Source organism: Protopterus annectens, chromosome 4.part1, assembly GCF_019279795.1.
Source record: "Protopterus annectens isolate FY-2018-M chromosome 4.part1, PAN1.0, whole genome shotgun sequence".
Classification (NCBI taxonomy): Eukaryota; Metazoa; Chordata; order Ceratodontiformes; family Protopteridae; genus Protopterus; species Protopterus annectens.
Window position 1 is genome coordinate 434,199,299 of NC_056734.1, and position 23,253 is coordinate 434,222,551.

The window sequence follows — 23,253 nt, forward strand, 5'->3', positions numbered from 1 at the left end:
ACAAGTTTAAGCACAAAGCCCTTCAGATCTTTCCTGCCAGCACTGAGAGGGAGGCTAAGCCTTGAAAAGACAATACTAGAAATAACAACAAAAATAAATGTCCACACCCTGGTGTAAAAAAAAAAAACAAGGGGGATGGGAGGGAGCAGCTACTGCAGCAGTGATCATTTGAACACTACTGTTATGGTAAGTATGGTATGGTAAGTACAACTTACACAACTGTACTATGCTCTTCATATTGATCACTGCTGCAGTAGCCTTAGCTATATGGGTAGATTACCATGGCTAACTATATTTGGAAAGTGGAAGGAGAAGGTCCAGGAGCCCCCTGAAGTATATTCGTAGCAAAACTTGAACTAGACCTAAAGAACAAATCAAGTTTATAATGCTTTGTAAAAGTATGTACAGAGGACCAAGCAGCAGCTTCTAGAATACTTCTAGAATGCAATCCTTTCCAAAAAGCCTTAGAAGAAGCCAAGGCCCTGGTAGAGTGGGTCTTGACCCATCCTGATATAGATTTGTAATGGTAAGTATAGCAAAAGGTAGTAGCCCTAGACAACCATTTGGAAACAGTCTGTTTTGACACAAATTGTCCTTTCTTGTTACCTTCATAAGCAAATAAATTGATCCAAAGATCTGAAAGACTGCGTTCTTTCAAGAACGTACCTGAGTTGTCTATGGACATCCAAGGTATGCAGTATCCTTTTTTCCTTATTTTTTAGGTTCAGGAAGGAAAAACAGGGAAATGGATAGTTTGACTTAAAGTAAATGCAGATACCACTTTAGGCATAAAAGAAGGATTAGTTCTCAAACAAGCCCTGCACCTATGGAAAACGAGGTAAGGTTGATGCACCATAAGAGCTTGCAACTGAGATACCCTTCTTGCAGAGGTTAGAGTAATCAGTAAAACTGTTTTCCATGTTATGAACCTCAAGTCACTCAGATTAGTTGGTTCAAATGGAGCAAGTTTTAGCTTCTGTAAACAAAATTAAGATTTCAAAGGGGGGGGGGTCACCAGTTTACTTGAAAGCCTCTTATGCAAATCCACTTTCAAGAATATTTTGATATGAGAATGCCTTGAAAGAGGAGACTCCATGGGCAGACATGCTAAAATAGCCATTAAATGAACCATGACAGAGCAATAAGAAAGGCCATAATAGGTGATAGTACCTCACACAAACATTGTAAAATTGGAGAACAACTAGCCCTAAATGGGTGCTGGTTATGTTGTTGGCACCAACTAGAAAATGTTTTCCATTTGCCAATATATGATTTTCTAGTAGTAGGCTTTCTTTCTTCCATTAATACCTGCTGCACATCCTCAGAAAATAACAGCCTAAATGGAATTAAGACTCTATCATCCAGGCAGTCAGTTGAAGATGATTGATGTTGGGGTATATCAAACACACCTGTTCTTGTGTGAGTAGAACCAGTCTGTGAAGAAGATTTTGGTAATTGCCCTGGCCATTTCCTAAAGAAGGGAGATCCACTGTTGCCTGGGCCAGAAGGGATTCACCACAATTATCTTGGGAGATTCCTTCTGAATCTTCAGAAGTACCCTGGATATTAATGGAAAGGTGGAAAGGCATACAGGAACTTTCCTGTCCAAAGGAAAGAAAAGAAAAATCCATCTGTCTTCCAGGCCTTCTTATATGGCATCCTAGAACAGAATTGTGCCAGTTGATTATTCAGAGACGAGGCAAAGAGGTCTACTTGAGGAACTCCCCACAGATGCATCAAATCTTGGAAGATCCCCTGATCTAGCTTCCATTCATGAGGTTTACCCTGGTCCTGCTTAGCTTGTCTGCCACAACATTTTGCTCTGGCAGAATGCAGGATGCCTGTACAGTCAGATTATGCTGTGAAGATATATCTCAAGCTAACCTGGCTAGTCTGTAAAGGGGTAAGACCTGGTTCCCCCTTACTTTTCGATGTACCATATGACTGTGGTATTATCTTTAACCACTTGAAGAGGTCCATTGGACTAAAGATAGTTTAGAGATTTAAGTGCCTTGATAAGGCCAAGCATTTCCTTGATTTTTAAATGCTTGCTTCTGTCCCTGGTGTCTTACACCCTCTGCACTTTTATCCCTCCTGAAAGTGTTCCCTAAGCAAAGTTTGAAGTGTCTGTGGTGACTGACTGCTTTGGAGCAGGGAGGGAAAAGGGGAGACCTGGATTTAGGAGTATCTGTTGTCTCCACCAAAAAATATTATCTTCTGAAAAACCCCAGCACTAGGATCTGAAAATATAAATGGCGTTGATGCTGGGACCAAAGAAATTTCAGATACCACTCTATCTTTCTCATCTGGAGTCTTGTCAGCAGTATCATGAGAATCATAGATGTCATGAGACCCAAAATCCTGAGGTATTCCCTTGCAATGTTCAAAGTCTGAGTGGAAAACCTTAGAAATAGATCAATATGAAGATCTAGTTTTTCCTGTGGAGGAAAAGCTCTTTGAACTGATGTGTCTAGCTGACATCTCAGGAACACAATCCTGTGTGACAGAATCAAGAAAGACTTTTGAATGTTCTCTTGGAATCCCAGCTTGTGCAATACATCTTTCACCTGAGAGAGAGAGAGATTCCTAACATTTTGAATAAGACACTGCAAAGGTAAGCAAGTCATCTAAATATGGAAAAATGTGGATACCCTGTAGCCTATAATGAGCTGTGACTGGAGCCACACTCTTTGTGAATACTCTTGGTGCAGTGTATAGTCCAAAAGGTAGAGCATAGAACTGATAATGTGATCCAGACACACAAAACCTTAAGAAAGACCTAAAGTATGGATGAATAGGTATGTGAGTATAGGCATCTTTTAAGTCTAGTGTTACCATTAAACTTGAAAGAGAAGGAAGAGGTAGCAGGTTGTGAAGTGACATTATTTTGAATGTGGGCACTGTCACAAACAGGTTTAGTTAAGGAAGATCCAGAACTGGTCTCCAAACATTTTCTTTCTTTTGCACATGGAACATCCTTGAATAAAACCCCTTCCCCACCTGGTTGTATCACTCCTTGAGACAGCATTTGATGAAGAACAGGTGGAAGCAAAAGTGTCTGATCTGCAGGATAAGGAATGACTTCCTGAAAAGGAAGAATTTCCTCCCACTGGCATCTGTAACCCTAGAGAATGATTCTCAGAACCCATTTGTCTGCAACAATCTGCTGCCAAAGAGAAACATGGAGATTCAGACTTACTGGAACACAAAGGGGCATGGGGGGTGGTCACAAGGTCTCTTGAATAGTCATTCAAATTTTTTGGACTGTTGTTGGTTTTGGGAGGTTAGAAACTTCTTTTTGGAACCCCTTGCCACTCCTTCTTCTTAAACATCTGTCTACCTGAATTATGTTTGGACTGTTTATTCTGTTTTTTTTTTCCAAAACTGAATGAGGAGAAAGACATTCCCTTGAAAATTTTGGAAAAGGAGGGCTGAAAAATCTTAGAGAATCACTGAATCAGCTTGCCCCTTTCATCACACTTTTCAATCACCTCTGCAGCAGAGGGGCCAAACATTAAATCTCTATTGAAGGAAAATTTAAAATCTCATTTTTATATCACCTGAAAGATTTTGTGAATGCAGCAGGGGCAGTTTGTGCTATTGGGCTGCAGGACTGCAGCCCCCCAGCTGTAAAAAAAGAAAAAGAAAATAAAAGTAAAAAAGAAAAAGAAAAGTAAAACAAACGCGAGTCCCTGAAAGTCGTGTATGCGCACTCACAGCATTTCCCAATATCCGGACTGCTGATGAACCAGTCTGGAGCATGCGCACAGAATCTGGACTGTCTCACCAGTAGTCTAGATTAGGAGGACAGCATTCAAAAGCAGAGATTCCAGATGTTTATGCAGTTACAACTGCATAGACTGGAAAGGGATTGGACTGCAATGTCTGCAGGCTGGGTAGCAGCTTGCTCTCATGGGAGGGGAAAGACTTGCTCTTGCAGGCTTTACTTGCAGCATTGAGTGTGGATTTTACTGAAGTAAAAAAGGGCTTTGAATGGATGAATGTTGTGGATTTTACTGCAGGAAGGGCTTTGAATGGACTTTGCAGCAATGGAGCTGTACTGCAGGAATGGATGAACTTGGAGATGCCCCAGTTAAATATACCTGGTAGCTAGACTCAAACCCTGTACCTTGGGGGCCTGTAGCAAGAGATTGATTTCTCTACCCACCACCACTTGTGAAATGTTTGCCTATTATTGTTGTTCTTGTGAAATTTGTGGTTTTCTAGATTTTGAGTAATGACAGGCATTTGAATTTCAGACTTCATATTCTTCAGAAAGTACATGGTAACACAAAACCTTTTACTCTAGCAATTTTCTGTTTATAATATTAATATTTGAAATTTGTCCCTATTTTTGGTGCTGTATTCCCCCATTATTGACTTTGTCTGTTTTTTTTGTGCTAAGAAGTTGAGAGCTATGGTAAGAACTGAATTCACTGAATATGTTTGGGAGCTGTATTCTCCCATTATTGGCTTTGTCTATCTGTTTTGTGCTAAGAGGTTGAGAGCTATGGTGAGAACTGAATTCACTAAATAATAACCATTTAAGTTTCAGTCTACGTGTTTTTCAAGAAACAGCTAATTTGGCATGGTGGTATGTTGCTCTGACTGTAGTGCATAGGGTCCAGGGTTCAAGACTTGGCAGTAAAATGCATAGTGGTAACACAGCATTTTATTCTAGCAACTTTCCAAGATATTCAAGCAATGTTTAAAATGTGTCCCTAGTTTTTCAGCTTTTGTTCCCCCCACAAATAAATTTTGGCTTTTTCCAGATTTCTTGTGCTTCAAAGCTGAGAGTTACAGTTGAGTGTTGAGTGGATTTTACAAGGAGCTGAGAGCTTGAAAAGAAGTTTAATGCTGCTTATGCTGAGTCTGATTGTATTGTTAATAGCACGATAGGTAGTGTACTATATATGCATTGCTGATACTGTACTGTGTTGTACTTTTAAAGGCAGTGGATGGTGCAGTCCTGAGAATGTCCTCTTTGGTGGAGATACCTAGTAACGATGAACCTGTTAGTTTGTCATCCATTCCCTATTGCAATATTACTAGCTTATTTTTTATTGTAACATAGGTAATTTACTCCTCAATGGCAACAGGCATTTTATTTGTAGATGAAACAATAAAATATAAAGTTGTTTGCTAGTAGCAACATCTTCATTAGTTACAGAACTCTTTAGTGTGGAATTATTTAAATGACTTTTACTTCTGCAGAGATTGTGCATATTTACTGATACTGGTGGAGTGTAGAAGTTTGAGTAGACTTTTATGATGGAAATGTTCAGAATTAGGCAGTTTTGTCATTATTAGTGCATGCATTTTGTTTCATTGTTTACTGGAAAAATGTTCAAAACAATAAATTTAAAATACCCTCTAACAACTGTTCTGTATTATACAAGGAATATAATTTAACACAATCAGGAAGGTGTATCAAAGAACACATGTATGTTTCCTGTGCAAGGGGCCTATGATTTGAAAACAGCCCAAAGTTCATCTTTATCTGCCACTGGCCAGATGTATTTTCTTTGAATGTGGGTTTCAATGCTGTTTCAATAAATGTGAGTTTCAAGGGCAGAGAAGTTTGAATGCTAAGTCTATTTTCATTGTGCATTGCTTTGTTTAGCAGATGTCTATTAGTCTTTGTGCTGTAAAATGTAAAATAAAACTTTTAAATGAAATCCAAATCATCGTAGAAGTAAAGCAGTATGCACATTATAGTGTTTATGGTAAATGGCGTGAAATAGCCATGTAATGGGACATTGAAATAGCAGCAGCGGGAGGCCCCATTTGACCTTGATTTTGTGAAGGGAGAAGGGCAGCAAACTCAAACAGCCCCAGCTGAACTGAACTATACCTCTTAATTGTCCAGATTTTTGCAGAATGAATAGATTTATGCTTATTTTTGTTTGTTCCTCATAAAATTTGTGGTTTTCTGGCAAATCATTTAGGAATGAGGTCAGTAAATAATGACAGACATTGAGTTTAAGACTTCATACTCTTCAGAAAAATGCATGCTAAAGCAAGACCTGTTGTTCTGTCAACTGACTAAGTTCATACAAGAACATTTTTTAGTACTGTTTGTATGTTCCCCCAATATATTTGGCCTTGTCCAGATTTCCTGCATTAAGAGAATAAGAGGTACGTGCAAATAAATCATTTTATAGAATTAGGTATATCCAAACCTCTCAACTGTCTCTGATTTTGGCTCAAAATGTTGCTTTCCCCCTAATAATCCCTCTGCAAAATGACAAATTTGGAAGAAAACATGGAGGGCTTACAATTAATAAATAATTGTAATGATTAGAATTATAGATTACTTTTAATTTCAGAAATGTATGTAGATTATCTTATTTTGTCAGCTGCTCAAGTTAACAGTATTAGTATTAACAAAGTGTCCCTTCTTTGACAGGTTCCCAGCTGTATTGTGTGACAATTTTATATTTTTGCATCACATTTTTTGGTGCATTTTTCATAAAATTGTGGTTTTCTGGCAAATTATTGGCAAATCATTAAAGACTGAAGTTAGAACATAATGACTGACATTTGAGATTCAGATTTCATACCCTTCAGAAAATTCATACTAATGCAATACCTACTATTCTATTATCTTTCTAAGTTTAGAAGAGTAATATTTAAAAATTGTCCTTATTTTTTGGGCCTTTGTCCCACTTCTGTTTATAGCTATGTCCAGATTTCTTGCTCTGAGGCTGACAGGTATGACAAATGTGTCAGGGCCATCACCGTCAGCCAGTGACATTTCAAATTGTGACATATTTGTTGCACCCCACTCCCCCACGTAGTGACTCTGGATGTGTTGAAGCAAGGCAAGGAGCAGTTTTGCAGTGTAAATGTGCAGAGTATCCCCTCCCATCCAAGGTAAACCCAAGCACTACAGTGGCTTTTCATCTGTGCTTGATTCTGCAGAATGTTCTGGTTTACTGTCATATTTTTACTAGGTAATACTCCTCACTCACAACCTACTCTACAACCCAACCTCCAACCTCAGGTCTTCAGTCTTCTCTCAGTAAGGACCATTGTCTAAGTCAATCTATTAATGTAATGCTGTATATGATGATGCATGCCAATTCCATTGGCAAACGAAACGTAACAAACAACCTAACAACCTAAGACTTATGCTACTTGCACTCCAATTTAATCAGAGCATACTTATACTTGAGAGCCATGGTTATGCCCCTTGCTCCTGTCCAGACTAGGCTATTGTCCCAGTGGTACCTCCCTCTCTCTCAGCTCTCAACCCAAAACCAAAAAAAACCAAAAGCCCTCCTCTTCCCCTCCCCTTCTGGCTATTCTAATCTAAACCTTGTTAAATCATTTAATAATTCTTTTTTTCTTATTTGGTCTGTAAGTACAGTGTATTTAATTGTTACTCACTTGTTATAGGTTGTATATTGTATATGTATTAATCAGTAGTATATATAACAACATCAATGTTTTGTTTTTTGTTAATCTAACTATGACCTTGAGTTTTTCTCCCCGCCCACTGAAAAAATGGACATATAGTTGTTGGACTAGCCGGTCCAACAAATGTAAAATAAAATAAAATAAAATAAATAAATAAATAATTTTTATACTGTTGATTTATGCTTCTTATTCAGAAAATGCATGTCATTGCAGTGCCTGTTGCTCTGTGTTTAAGTAGCAATGCTTTAATGACCATCAGGTAAGCTTCTCTGAGACTGTAAAATGCAAATAAGCTTTAATAAGCATATTGTTAAATAATTACCAACATTGAAAGGCTTTTCATTGTTGCCATGCAGAGAATATTTGCATAACTAGATAGCGTATAAGCCTTAGGTATTGAAATGCATATGACAGTATTTGTAATAAAGGACAGGATTGCAGTATTTTCAGAAGCTCATTACATTTGTTGGAGACTTGCAGTCATCTTTGCAGGCTTTACCCATAAACTAAACAGAATGGCAATCTATCATGTGTGATCCATAACCTGTCCAGTAATCCTTTAAGCAATTTATCTTGAGCTTGTTTCTTGTTTGCTGTTCATTTTTTACTTTGATCATGTTTTCCCCATGAAACAAGTAGATAGTTGTTGTCAGGAAGCAGGTCTTTTTTGGATAAGAAACATTTTAACAAGGAGCATTGCTACTTTCATCATGTTACTTGGTACTTTTATAAAGCTGAATATAAATTATAATAAGAACTGCAGTGCAAGAAAAAGTGGTTTGAGTTGAGTGCTGCTTGTTTTTTTATACTTTATTTTGACTGGTATGTTTTTAAAAAGTAATTTATTTTTTCATGCCTCGCAACCTTTTTCTTTCCATCTAGATATTAAATAAACTGTCATGTAGCCAATGCATGGAAATATTTTTTTTCTTCTACAATTCATTTTGTGTTGATTGGACTCTCATAATGATGGTTTGGCAGTGGCACCCAGGGTAGCGTATTTAATTAAAATCCCAGTTTTTGCGTTTTTTAGCATAGCTCCACCCCTTTCTGGTTAGCCACACTCCTTCCCATTGGCCCCACCCATTCAGCTGTCTCCTGCAGCCCCCCTTTGATTTGAAGTCACCATCCGCCACTGGAATGCAGCCAAGCAAGACTCCTTAAAACAGTACCAGTGGCCATAGCCCTTGAAGAAGAAGAGCCATACACACACACACCACAAACAATGAGTAGTGACCTGAGCAACAGAAGAAAATAAGTTATTTAAAGCAGATTTTCTTCACATGAAGAAACTGCAGATAAAACATTCCTCATACTCCTCATTCCTCCTCATTCTACACTTCCTCACACTCTGTATTCCTCATTCATCATACTTTCACAGTGTCAGAACAGACTTTAACATATGAACCTAAGAATTTTCAAAGTTGCAGAAGTATATACTTTTTTTCCCATATCTATCAATAATTCCCCCATCCTTATTAGAAAGAGTAGGATTGCAATTAACTAAGTGCTTAGTAGTAGTGGAGTCAACTAAGGCTATAGCTGCTGGGTCAGGTTTGGGAATAATGTATAAAAATTAAAAAAACTGACTAAGTTTATACATCCTATCTGCTTTTTTTATCAGGAAAACTGTAGGCAGTAAGACACACATCCGCTAAAGGAAGCAGGACAGGAGGAATGGATGTTGGTTCTGGAAAATCCTGCTGTAAAACCCATTGTATTTTCTGAGGGACTGAGAAATATCAGTGCTCTCCCACTGAAAACACTAGAACATTCTAGCAACAGTCTCAGAGAAAAAGAAAACCCCACAAGGAAAATTTTTCATGGACTTCCTCAGAACTGACTGATTGGGATTCAAATTGGTTTAAATAGCCTCCACTGAAAACCTAATTAAGTTTCTTAATGGCACAGAACATCTGTAATTTCCTATAGCACAATAGTTAAGGCATATACAGAGAACAAACCTTAAAACTTAAGTTTAAGAAAGTTAAAAACTAATACACAAAATGTTATTTTTTGTACAGATTAAAAATGCAAATAATATGAACATTGTAGTTTGGGAATTGTTTTTCAGAAATTGTTTTTTTTTAGAAAAAAAAACTGTTTTGTAAAAACCAAAATGTGGCTAGGTAGCCAAAAGAAGCTCGATTAATACCATTAAGATGAAAGAATAAAAAATCACATGCACTGTATAGAAAGTTTGTCACAAAAATGTTTTTACAATTTAGCAGCTCTTAACGTTAGTACTGGTTGTATTGAAATACATTCATTGATAAATAATAAAGTTATAAAGTTTTTATTTACACTATTTTCACTGCTGGGTGACACTAGTTTTACAGAGGAGTATTTTACACAATTTGGATACCACCTGTGGAGTCTGGGCGTCTGCCTTTTACACACTGCATGTTTAATGGGTTTTGGGTAAAAGATGACTGGTCTGAGGTACAATAAATGGCCATAGCAGAGTCACCCAAAAGCAATTGAGGCAAACTGCTAGCCTGCTGTGGTGGCAAAGGCTGTTTCTTCTTTTTAGGGATGGAAGAAGGACCAATATGGGACCAACAATCTGTTCCATGGACAAGCTGAAAATGGCACCTCTTTCCTGGGGAATACAAGCAACAAATGCCAGTAAAACTATTAGTCCAGAAAACATTTTTTTTTGACAGAAAAATCACAATAAAAAGCTAATTCAAATACTATGGCAGCCCCACAATGGAAAAATAAACACAATTTTTGCCACAGAAAATATGTAATCAGTTAATTTACACTACTTTTTAAAGTGATGAAAAAAAAGGAGTGCTCCATTTTAAAGTATATTACAGTCTCAAGACAGTCCATTAAAATGCAATACTCCTAGCTTTAAAAATAACTTTCCTGAAGAGGAAAGTAATAAAACATCAGTAAACATAAGAAAATGGATTTTGTTTTCCCAAAGGGAACTTATCTACTCTGCAATGGAAAACACAATCCGACCTTCGATCCTCAAAAGCCTCAAAGGAACATACTTTTTTTGCAGCAGGAAAACTCAGTTCAGCGCAAGCTGCAAGACAGTTTGGGAATGTTGAAGGTGCCCTGAAGCTTTGGAAGCTGGCCAGCTGTTATATCCTTGGCAGGATGTAGCCCATATAGCTAAGGCTACAGCAGCAGTGAGCAATATGAAAAACATATGGTTCTGTCAGTCTTGAGACAGCATATGGTGCAAAGACAGGTGGAAATAAAAAGAGAGTGGCCCAGGAAATGCGGGCTTACCCCCTGAAAAGGAGGAATTTTTCCCACCGTCACCTGTAACTGATGAATAGTGATATTCATAACCCAGTTGCCTGGAGCTATCTTTTGCCAAAGAGAAAAGTGGAAATTCAGACTTTCTGGAAGGTAAAAATGGACTGCCAGAGTGGAGGAAGGAGACAAAGTCCCTTAAACAGTAATTTAGACTTGTTAGACTGTCCTTGGTTTTGGGGGAGGGGGTCCTGAATTATTTTTGGAACCCCCTTGTCCCTTCTTCTTGAAAGTCTGTTTACCTCCATTTTGTTGAACTGTTTACTTTGTTTTTTGCTAAAATTGGATGAGGTTTTAAACAATCTCTTAGTTAATTTGGAAAAGGAGGTCTGAAAAATCTTACAGATTCACTATATCAACTTACCCCTTTCATCACACTTTTTGATGACACTGCAGCAGAAGGGCAAAAACTTAATCTCTATCCAAAGGATATTTTAAAATTTCATTTTTAACATCATCATCTGGGATGTTCTGAGAATGCAGCCAAAGTCGTCAACACAATATCAGTGGCCAAAACCCTTGAAGAAGTGCCATCTGAATCATGCACACACTATAAACAATGAATAATGACTTGTACAATAGAAGAAATTAAATTATTGAAAGCAGATTTTTCCTCACAAGAAAAAACTGCAGACAAAAAATACTTCATACTTTCACAGTCAGAACAAATCTTAAATGAGCCTGACAATTCAAAATTCTGAAAATCATGTTATAGCAACCCAGTAAATCACTCATGTCCAAAGATATCTGAGGAGAAGTACACTCATCTTTAATTTTCTGTTTCTTTTTTAACAAGAGAAGCAGGGCAAACAGTGTTATTAATGACAAGAGCAGCCTCCCCAGGGATAGGCACAACATTCTAACAAAAGGGGGAAGGCTTCCTTGCTCCCCAGGGACAGGCACAACATCCTGACAAAAAGGGGAAGGCTTCCTTGCTCCCTCTCCAAGGACTGGCAAGTGTGGCTCTCCCCTGACCACTGAGAGAACCCCAACAGCCACAGAAGAATTGGCAAACATCCAGACCATATCAGCTGTAGGTACTACACCATAGGCAACCAGGGTAAAAGATGAGTGGTCTGAGGTACAACTAGTGGCCACAGCAGAGTCACCCACCTGTGGCTGAGGCAAACTGCCAGTCTATTGTGCTGGCAAAGACTGTTTGTTTAACATTTTCACTTTTTCTTTTTGTGGATCAAAGAAGGACCATCCATGGGACCAACAGTTTGTTCAGTTTGTTCCATCTCAGGGAAAACAAGCAGTGAAAGCCAGTAACTATTTAAAGTCTTTCAAAGTAACTTTTTTCACAAAATAATACACTAAAAAGCACTTTAGAACAACTTTCCATACCCAAAAAGTAAAATAAACACAATTTTTTCACAGAAAAAACGTTTTTAAAATACTTCAAACAACTTTTAAACTGACAGGAAAAAGAGAGCTCCTATTTAAAAGTACAATAGAGTCTTGTGACAGTCCATTAAAGAACAGCTTTAAAACAACTTTCCTAAACAGGAAAGTATTATCAAACAATTTTTTTAAATAAGAATTTTTTCCCCAAAGGGAACTAACTTATATGCCCAGCAAAAGAAGAGCACAAGCTGGCTGTCATTCCTTGAAAGCCTCAGAGCAGCATACTCTTTGGTGGTAGGAAAGCTCTGAAGGGCTTGTTGCCCAAGCCTGTCTTTTTAGACAGCTTAGCTTGAGCTGACTAATGGTTTGGGAGATGCGGAAGGTGCCCTGAAGCTTTGGAAGCTGGCCGGCTGTTATATTCTTCCATCATAGAACCCATATAGCTTACACTACTGCAGCAGTGATCAATATAAATGACACCAATTATAATATAATCAGAAGCAATAGATAGGAAGTCAACCATGGTACTCTTAGGCCTAGATTCAAAGAAAGCATTTGATTGCATCCATTGGAAATACTTGTGGGATGTATTGGGGAAAATGGGATTTCCACAAGAATTCATATTGCTACTGAAAAAATTATATGAAGGATCTAAAGCATTTTTTAATAAATGGAAGACTAACACCAGAATTTGAAACAGGAAGAGGAACATTAAAGGGCTGCCAAAGTGTGTGGGGGTGGGGGTGGGGGATAAGCAACACATTTTTTTGCAAGTATGATAAATTGAAAACATTCTATAACATGTTAAAGGAACTGATTGAAAAAATAGTGTGATATGAGTGGAAATGGCAGGAAATAGATTTCTACTGGAATTGGGTGGGTCAGCTGATGAAGAATGGGTATAAAATGTTTATAATAACATTGCTGGCCTTAACACCTTAAAAGACATAAAAAGGAAGTGGGCAGCAGTACAAAGTATAGAAGAGGTTATGGGATTACTGAATGGCATAAAAGAAAGGGAGCTGAGACTAGAAGTAGGAGAGATAAATAAGAAATATTAAAGAAAGTGCAAATATTGGGAAGAGTCAAAATGAGAAGGGGATTAACAATCTGAATAAAAGGAAAGTGAGAAGAAGTGAGCTATAGTGATATCCAAAACAAAAAGAAGTTTTGGTATATAAACGGATATGTAACCCTTGGTGTTCCTGCTGTAAAAAAATAAGGTACACTTCAAAGGTAGAATAATATTATAGTGCTACAATATGAGAACTTAGGAGTCAACCGTCAAGAGGAAATAAAAGGTGCACCATGCATAAGGACTGCACCATTGGTATAAAATACACTAAATAAATAAAACAGTTTCTGAGTGAAAACATGACAGTCAGAAATCATAAATATGATGATGGCTTTTATATGGAAAGGAGTTAGACCTATGATCTCATGGGATAGAGTAGCGGTTCCTAAGGAATTGGGAGGTCCAATGAGTACCTGATCCAAAATCATATTATTAAGAGGTCCAAATTAATCAATTACAAAATCCTGTCTGTGAAGCAGACTAGAAGAGGATATTAATGGAAATAGTATGTTCACAACAAGCTTAATTCTTAGATTGTCATTACTCTGATAAAAATGAGCTGATGATTAAATGGATAAACTTCATTCTTCCAACAGGACAAGCACAAAACTGGAAAGGGAGTGATGAGTTGTATAAAGTGGATAAAAAACAAATGAAAATATGACACTGTGACTAGATAAGCAGAAGAAATGAGTAACTAGAATGGGGGAAGTTTGATTCTAAACAAGTGTGGAAGCAGGAATATATGGACATTATTAGAAGAGAAAAAAACACTTACAATTGTGCCAGATGACACTGAAGATAAAAGTCAGTTGGGGGAAATGATGGCAAAAGGGTAGAAAATGTAGACAAGGCAGAAAGGGATGGTAAGTTCAATCTATAGGAGGATAAAGGAGTTATATAAGAAAGGAAAACAGGCACCAAAATGAGAATAGGAGAGAACCCTGGAGAAGTAGTTACGGAAACAGAACTGCAAGATGATATGTATTCCCTCCAGGTATGCCACCAAAAGTATAAGATTCTGTATTTTTATGGGCAAATGCCTCTCAAAATATTCTTATACTACTGCAAATTTAAAACATAGGTTTACACATTTAACCAGTTTATGTTGGAGGTGCCAAGGGAGAATGATACACATGGCAGAGTGTCTTCTGAGACTGTGGAGAGTTTGTAAGAATTTAAGAAGGACATTAAAGAAATATTATTCACAGATGTTTTGCAGGGAGTAAAATATTGTGGCTGTAGGGAGTAGATCCTGAGGAAGATATGGTAGTACAAAAGAAAACTGATAGTGGTGTTTATCAAAGCTGTGAAAAAAAGTCATCTCTAGGCAATGGAAACAGAAATACCACCCATGTAGGGGTGATTAAAGAACTAATGACTGAAATACAGCTTAGGGAAGAGAAAAATACAGTGAGAAGGCAGAGGCACAAATATGACACTAAATGGGTACACAGGGGTTAGGAGGTGATAAAAAAATGTATGATGGATATATTGTAAGGTGACTGCATTGATTACATGAGGTGAGTAAAATAAATAAGTGAAAAAAGAGAAAAGATAGGTAAACATCTTAACAAAGAGACATTAAGTCCATATAGTAGGGAATACTAAAACCTGATGTGAGATACTTTAAGAGACATCTCATGAAGAGATTTTAAAGATGGCTATTCTAACAGAATATTGTAGGAACAATTCTGAAAATTAACATATGTATAAAATTGCAAAACACAAAAATGTAGAGCAGGATCCAAGGACGATCAAAGAACTCCAAACTAAATCTGTTTTTATTGTACATATTGTAAAAGCATAAGTGCTTTTGTAGCAAAGCTACTTCATCAGCTGCATGAAACTATTTAAAAATCAGTCCATTAAATATCTAGTTGAAAAATCACATGACTAACTAATTAACTTACTTAAAGACCTATGCCTTAAAATACACTCATTTAAAGATGTACACACACATAAATGTATAGCCTTCTACAAATATAAACCATCTTAAATTACTCTATAAAGCATAAGTACATACATACATTTGTACAAAACCATGTGCATATAGGTATCAGAGGTACTCTGTCATTCAGGCCATGGCCATGATCTCCACGTAATCTAACTATCCATTTGACTTCTAACTGCTCAGTTTGATTCCTGATATCACCTTTCCTGATATGCTCATATATACATGCTATTACCATAATAATCAATCTGTCAGTCTTACCAATATAAAATTTCATACAAGCTATATTGGTAAGACAGATAGATTGCTTAGAGACAGGATTAAAGAACACTATTACCATAAAGGTAAAGGTAATAGTTAGTGCTTTATCCAAACACACTGTAGATACTGATGCATCTCATATCTTTAAATTTATGGTAATAGGACGTATATATGAGAATATCAGGAAAGGTGATATCAGGAATCAAACTGAGCAGTTAGAAGCCAAATGCATAGTTAGATTACATGGAGATCATGGCCATGGCCTGAATGACAGAGTACCTCTGAGACCTAAACTGAAAGCCAGACCTTTAAACAGAAAATAATCTGGCTTTTGTCTTGAACCATCATTGTATAAATATACACAATAATAGTGTTTTTTTTATATATATTTTTTATATTTTTGTATACATTTTTTAGTATATATGTGTATATTTATGTATATATATATATATATATATATATATATATATGTGTGTGTGTGTGTGTGTGTGTGTACATGGTTTTGTACAAATTTATGTATGTACTTATGTTTTATAGAGTAATTTAAGATGGTTTATATTTGTAGAAGGCTATACATTTATGTGTGTACATCTTTAAATGAGTGTATTTTAAGGCATAGGTCTTTAAGTGAGTTAATTAGTTAGTCATGTGATTTTTTCAACTAGAGTATTTAATGGACTGATTTTTAAATAGTTTCATGCATCTGATGAAGTAGCTTTGCTACGAAAGCACTTATGCTTTTACAATTTGTACAATAAAAATGGATTTAGTTTGGAGTTCTTTGGTCATCCTTGGATCCTGTTTTACATTTTTTGTGTTTTACAATTTCTTTGGTGGACCCAAGTTCTGGTACTGGTTGCTAGTTGCTGTGTTTCACTTTATATGCATAAAATTGACATTATATACCTATTTGGTCAAATATTAGTTTATGGAGTTTGAACTGCTTGACTGTGTTTATTTTTTGTCTTTTTTAATTACTGCTAACGTTTGCTGATGTTGTTCATTGAAGTACTTTAATAAAAGGTTGAACTATTTAAAAAAAACAATTACTGCTGCTACTGAATTTACCATGAAGAATATTTCATAATGAGATGCCTCTTCGTACATTGTAAGACATTATGAGTTGACTTAGATGTTGAAGATGCTGCTTCAGATGAAATGGTCTGTGTCTTAAATAGATTAATGCATTTTCATTACGTTAAGAAGTCACATACAACAAATACAAACTGAGGATAGTCACGTCAAAATGAAAGCAGGGCACAGGTCAGATGGCTAGCACATTATGACAGCAATCTAGAAACATGGTATCATCGCCTAGTAAAATATATTATTTATTTATTTATTTATATTTATTTATTGACATTTGTTGACCGGGAAAGTTCACTGGGTCAGAAACCCATTTTCAGTGGAGGCCAGGGAAGAAACACTCCACAAAACTTCAAATATTGAACAGAAAATACAAAGTTAATATACTTTATTCTTCTCAAAATTATAATTTACGTCTGTTTCAAAATGTTCAGTATCTGATTTAAAGAATCCATCAAAATTAGTGACAATTCCTCTGACACATCACTGTGATAATGACAATGATATACAAAACACTGTGGCACTTACCTCTTAATTCTAACATTGGACATTTTTTCCATGACGCTGGCATCATCTTCCTTTTAGTCCTCAGAACAAACTGACTGTTAATGAATTTTCTCACACTTGAAATAGTAAAAGTCACTTCTGGATGAATGATGTCAAAGTACTGATCTACATGAATGTTCATGGTTTGAAGACCAGGCACAATTCTTTGAATTTTTACTCCAGCTTGCTTTACCCTGAGCTTAAAAATAATAATACATTTCATTCATAATTAACAAATTAACTTGCAACAAGAAATGTTCATTTTAGATATGACTGCATGGATTTTCCAATACTAATGGTCAGTGTAGTAAAAACTACATGAAAATGAAAGACAGCACTCTAAATTCCAATTGTTTGAAATGGTAACTAAGACAACACGTCTAATAACTGTAACATCATAAATAAGTCAGAATTTGCAAGTAAAAGAAAAAAATTAGAGCTATATATTTTACCTCTTTGTTAAACACAATATGAAAAGGGAAAGCACTGCAAAACGTTTTTGTATCTATCCACAGTGACTCTGGATAGACTGGTTCAAATCCTCTTAAAAGTCTACCTGCAGAAACAACCAATATTTTACATGTGGCATGTTGGATACTGCATTATTGTATCACACACTATAAAAAAGCACATTGCAAAAAAAGGAAAAAATAGATAGATAAAAAGAAAAGATGGAGTGAATGACATTCTAGTACATTACAAAATACATTATAACATGGAAGCATAAGATGTCTTGCTTCACTTTAACACAAATAAAGCTAAGGAACATACATCCATTTTAACATTTCAGTAAGTTAACTCATTTTCAATCTTTGCTTGTCAATAAGTACACATTTGTCCCAGGAGAATCACCCTATGTGACTTTAAATAACATAATAAGCTTCCTTTCTTAATGTTTATTATTTTCTTGCTTCATTCTTTCTATTTTTGTTTTCAGAAAGAGGTTTGAAATGTTTGTTTTGTTTCATTTTCTTCTGTAATGATAGCAATACCATCCGTGTTGCTAAAACTATAAAATATGTCACAGTATACTCATTTGTCATCCTCAACTAGCATAATCATTGCTAATACTTTCTTCCTGCCATACAGGTTATCACTGTATCCACTCCTATTCAGACCCCTCCCTATCACTATTTCTAACTCATTCATGAGCAAAACTCCCTCTTCCATTCATTCCTGTGATCTTTTCTCATATACTACAAACAGAGTAATATTTATCTCTCATTTTTTCCTCTATAATATCTTTCAGCCTTCCCCTCATCTCTCTGTACTGCTTACACCCTCTAACCTCAATCTTTCTATATTCATACACAATTAAATCAGTACTTTTTGCTCTACTACCTTTCCTTAGCCATACCTATTCTACTTGGTTAAGACCCCACCACCAGCACATCAATTCATCCTCGTTCATATCACTATTCTCCACACTTGTACTCTGAAACACTTACACATACAAAATCACCTATAAGTCAACAGACTAAACACAATCTATTATTCTACAATTCAACTTCAACTTTTTCTAAATAAACTCTCTTTACTCCCTGTCTTAACTGTATCCTTATCCTCTCAAAATAAAATATTATCCCATGGAACTCTGACAGACAGACTAAGTGAGCACTTACCAATCTACACCATACGATACCAGAGCAACAGCCCCAAAACACACCATTAGTGACTGGCAAGATAACTTACTACATTTCATGAAGACATTTTTATTAATACACTATATCTCCTTAACTGGGAGTCACAAAAGAATCACCCCAGAGATTATGCTGTCTCTTAGTTCAACAAAATCTTCCTAGGTATTCTAAACACACTAACCCCCCCAAAAAAAATAAAAACAAAAAAACAGTCAAAGCCAACCATATCCTGTCCCTTAGCATCTGAACAACTCATGAAACAAAGAGACAAAGCATGGAAGGTATGGACTATAATAAAACAGCTCCTACTATGCTAGCATACTGACAACTAAGAAACTCAACAAAACAACTTATCATCAAAGATCAGAAAACCTGTTACTCAACCTACCAAAACATACACACTAATTAATAATCCAAACATGTTCTGGTCATCAATCAATAAACTATTAAATCCATGACAAGATACACAACCAATGCCAAATTCACAGATATAAAATGATACCATGGCTAACCAATTCAATAAGTGCTTTTCACAGACAGTAGAGCCATTACCCAACCAGATGACTAATCAAGCTCTTGTGGTTCCTACAGAATCAAATAACCTCCCTCAACATTTCTCCTTCCAACCAGTTACCACAGATGCCAACAAAAATACCTTAAACAAATGCAGTTTACAACAACTGCCCCTGATAATCTACATGGTGAATATCTTAAAATAGCAGCTGAGGGTATTGCATATAGGTTCATAGGTGTGTACTAGGCTAATGGCCCTGGAGCCTTTACAAGCCTAGCCCATAGGATTACCCTGGCATCGTACAACCCAACCTTAGTACCCAGTGCCGCTGTTGAGTAGAGCCACTGAAGTGATCCCCAGGGTGAATTTTCTATTTCCCATCCACTCTTCAAGATTTCTCTTGAAGAGGGCCAGTGAGGGGCTCTGTTTGACTTGTATGGGAAGTATATTCCATTACATGGGCAGTCTCTGGGTTATGAACCTGTCCCTCCAGCACATTCTGTTGACTGTGGTAATGAGGTTGAGGTCTGTGGAGCTTGTGGTGTGGAGGGATTGGGATTTCATTAGATGTAGCATTTCTAACAGAGCTGGGTCAGACATGGCTTTGTAAGTCAAGCAGAGATCGCCTCCAAGTAGGCTATCAGAGACAGAGAATAGTTGGAGCTTTTTGAGTCTGTCCACATAGGACAAGTGTTTAAGGCCCAGGATCCTTTTTGTCAGGTACTTTTGTGGCCTCTCCAGTTGTTGTAGGTGTCTAGTGAGGTACATGCTAAATAGGGCATTGTACTTGATGACTGGCCTAATGAGGGAAGAGTAGAGGGAGACAATGACCTCTTTCTTCCTGGATGTAAAACCCTTAGTAATGAGATGTGCCACATAGAAAGACTTTCTGACCACAGAAGCAATGTGGTGGCCAAAAGAGAGGTTGCTGTCAACCTGTGTTCCCATATCTCTTATAACGCCTTCTGTGTTCAATGAACTACCATTGATGTGGTAATTCATGAGAACTAAGTTTTTCCCAAAGGGGATGATGACACATTTTTTGCCATTGACTTTAAGGCCATTGTTCTGACACCAGTCATTGGTCTCAGTGAAGTCTTTTTGTAGGATATCAACATAACTTGGGGAGTTAATAATAGTCCCCAACTTGCAATTGTCTGCAAACCTTGTCAGCCAGAGTTCCCTTCGTGTTGGCCTGGACTTCAGAGAAGTAGATACCAAACAGGAGAGCACCCAGGACCAAACCCTGTGGGACTCCATTCCTGACTGGTAGGCAGTCTGACTTGGAGTCAGCTACTTTCACACTGTGGGTTCTATCTGTGAGACATTTTGCGACCCACCTAGTGATATAAGGGTTGATGCCTAGCTTAGTGAGTTCTTTTATGATTCCTGAGTGGGGAATGGTATCAAAAGCCTTGGCCAGATCAAGATAGGCTGTATGAACCACCTTGCCTTCATCCACAGCTCTGGTGACTGACTCAAAGAAGTCAATCAAGTTCAGCAGGCATGATCTACTCTTCACAAAACCAAACTGTGTGGGATCCAGAGTTTGGAGATTCCCTATATCCTTGTTTATTAGGCCCATGATGATGCATTACATAGCTTTGCATATCAGACTCATCAGTCTAATGGGGCTATAGTTCCCAGGGTCTGTAGTCACTCCTCCTTTGTGGAGAGGGATGACTGCAGCAGTGCGCCATTCAGTAGGGACAAAGCCTGAGGTGAGGCTGTGATTGAACAGGGTACACAGGTGAGGTGCCAGTTCATTCTGTAGTTCCTGTAGAACACAGTCATGGATATTGTCAGGTCCCATAGAAGCTGTATTCTTGGCCTTGGACAGTGCTGTTTTAACCTGTGCGCAGTAATACTGGGTGCCTGGAAATCTACTGGTATTGTGATTGGTCCTTTGGGGGGAGGGGTAAAGTTGAATCTGTCGGCCAGTATATTGGGAATATCTGTTGGCTCGGTATAGGAGGTACCATTGTGCAGCAGCTCAGAGCAAATCTGGGTATTGCTGTGGAGATTCTTTACATAACTATAGAAGGCCTTGTGGTTGTCTTTACTATCTAATGCAATTCTGTTTTCATAGCTAGCTTTAGAGGATTTGATGAGGGATCTCAACTTTTTGTTGAGGCTGACAAGGGAGTTTTTCCAGTCTTGGGACTTCACCTTATTCCACATCAGTTTTCTCCTTCTGTCATAGAGTTTGTTTATGGCAGGGGACCACCAGATTGTCTTCCTTTTTTTGGAAGAGAGCATCTTGGTTCTACTGGGTATGGCGAGATCCATGCAATCCTGGATGACTTGGAAGCAAGGGCACCAAACCCATGGAGGGAGTCAGAGGAGGAAGAGTCAAAGGTGTAGGAGCCAAAACAACCACTGGGAAGCTCTGCACCAAAAGCATCTGTCTCATTACCCTCACCACATCTTCTACTGTGAGTCTCCTAGAAGAGCGAGAGGACTGCCTAGAGGGACAGTCCGGTCTTTATAGAAAAGGAGAAGGTACCCTTGATGGGAAAGGCTCCGCAGATGGGGAGTACCTTGTCCTAGGTAGAGTGTCCAAAAAGGTGGTAGGATCAGAGGTATTCAGAGTCAATGAATCCTGTGTTTTTGGAGAACTTAGATATGAAGTAGCCATTCGATCCAAAGAGGTACTCTTCTTTAATCTGTTCTGAGGTGGTCGGATCCCACAACTTAATTTTCTTCCTCTTGGATGGATCTGAAGAAACTGCTGGATCCAAAGAAGGCCTGTTAGAAACTTTCTCTGAGGTCCTCAATGAAACTGAAGAAGATCTCAAAGATGATTTAGACAATTTTTTAGATGATTCTCCAGAAATCGCATAACCAAAGGAGGATGGTAGAAGTTCTTTTAAGATTAATTTATTTTTGAAGTCTACCAAAGCACAGGGGTTAAAGGCATGGCAGATCGCACAACTTTCTTGTAAGTAAAGAGGCCCTAGAGAGTAGATGCAAAGAGTGTGGGCATCAGAAAAAGAATCTTTTGGCTACATTTCGCACACTTCTTAAACCCCACTTGAGTTTTTTTCCTTTTCAGCCATGACTGGAAAAATAACAACAACAGACAGGAAGGACTGTAAAATGCTACAGGAAGTTTGAGCACAACAAACATAAGGTAAAAAAACCTTAAAATTAGATATATACATTTTTTTTAGAAAAGGGGCTACCTATAAAGGTAGTAAGGCTATGTTAAAATGTAGAGGGTAAGGGAGAAAGAAAAATATAGAGAGATACTAACAATAGTATCTAGAGTATGCTAGTACAAGGGTGGAAAGGATAGAAAATGGTTAAAGAAATTTTAGAAAGCAAAAAGGTACAAAAAAGTCGCACTTATCTAAACTGAAAGCCTGAGCTTGAAATAAGCACATCTTTTACCTACTGGTAGCAAATGAGATCTGAGGTAATGGACAGAGTGCATTATGGGTTAGGGAGAAGCTCAAGAGCTTTGGATTGCCATGAGCAGCCGAGTTGGATTCGATGTCTCGGATCCAAACCCATCAGTCAAGGACAGAATGAAAACTGGCAGCATTAGATTAATTCATTATTCCACTGCACAATGGTGGAATCAATACAGATCTTTCAAACTGTAAGCTAGTTGCCATTTTATCTTCCCTATCAAAAATATTAGAGACATGCATTCATGCACAACTTTTCAACTGTCTAAAAGATAACTGGTTTCTGTCTTCAACCCAGCATGTCTTTCATTCTCATCACAACACAGCTATTATACTACTTTGCTGAATTTTGTTAATACTGTTAACACCCACAGAAATGCCAGAAGCCTGATGTTCATCATCTTCCTAGACTTATCAAAAGTTTTTAACACTTTTTCCCACCAGAAACTCTTACATAAATTCTCACCCTTAAGCTCACCAATTCTTCACTGCAATGGTTCCATAGCTACCTATCAAACAAAGCACAAGCAGTGAAATGGAAAAATGATTTCTCCACCATCTTGCCAGTAAGAATTGATGTCATACAAGGATCTATACTAGGCTCCATATTTTTTTAACACATATTCATTAATGACCTCTACACTGCTACAAAAAATGTTACCCTAGTTAAATGTGCTGATGACTTGATCCTAATCTCGTCTGACAAATCTCTCTCTAAA

The 23,253-nt window shown here is 37.3% G+C and overlaps 1 protein-coding gene across 1 annotated transcript in view; it reads right to left on the bottom strand.

Moving 5' to 3' along the window:
- The window catches only part of LOC122801219 (guanylate cyclase soluble subunit beta-2-like), a 475,593-nt gene that overhangs the window by 335,906 nt on the left and 116,434 nt on the right, over nucleotides 1-23,253 (bottom strand). Inside the window, exons 7-8 of the mRNA XM_044070773.1 lie at nucleotides 17,420-17,523; nucleotides 16,950-17,166 (exon numbers count right to left, since the gene is read on the bottom strand). Coding sequence (XP_043926708.1) covers nucleotides 16,950-17,166; nucleotides 17,420-17,523 — 321 coding nt within the window. The remainder of the gene's footprint in view (nucleotides 1-16,949; nucleotides 17,167-17,419; nucleotides 17,524-23,253) is intronic.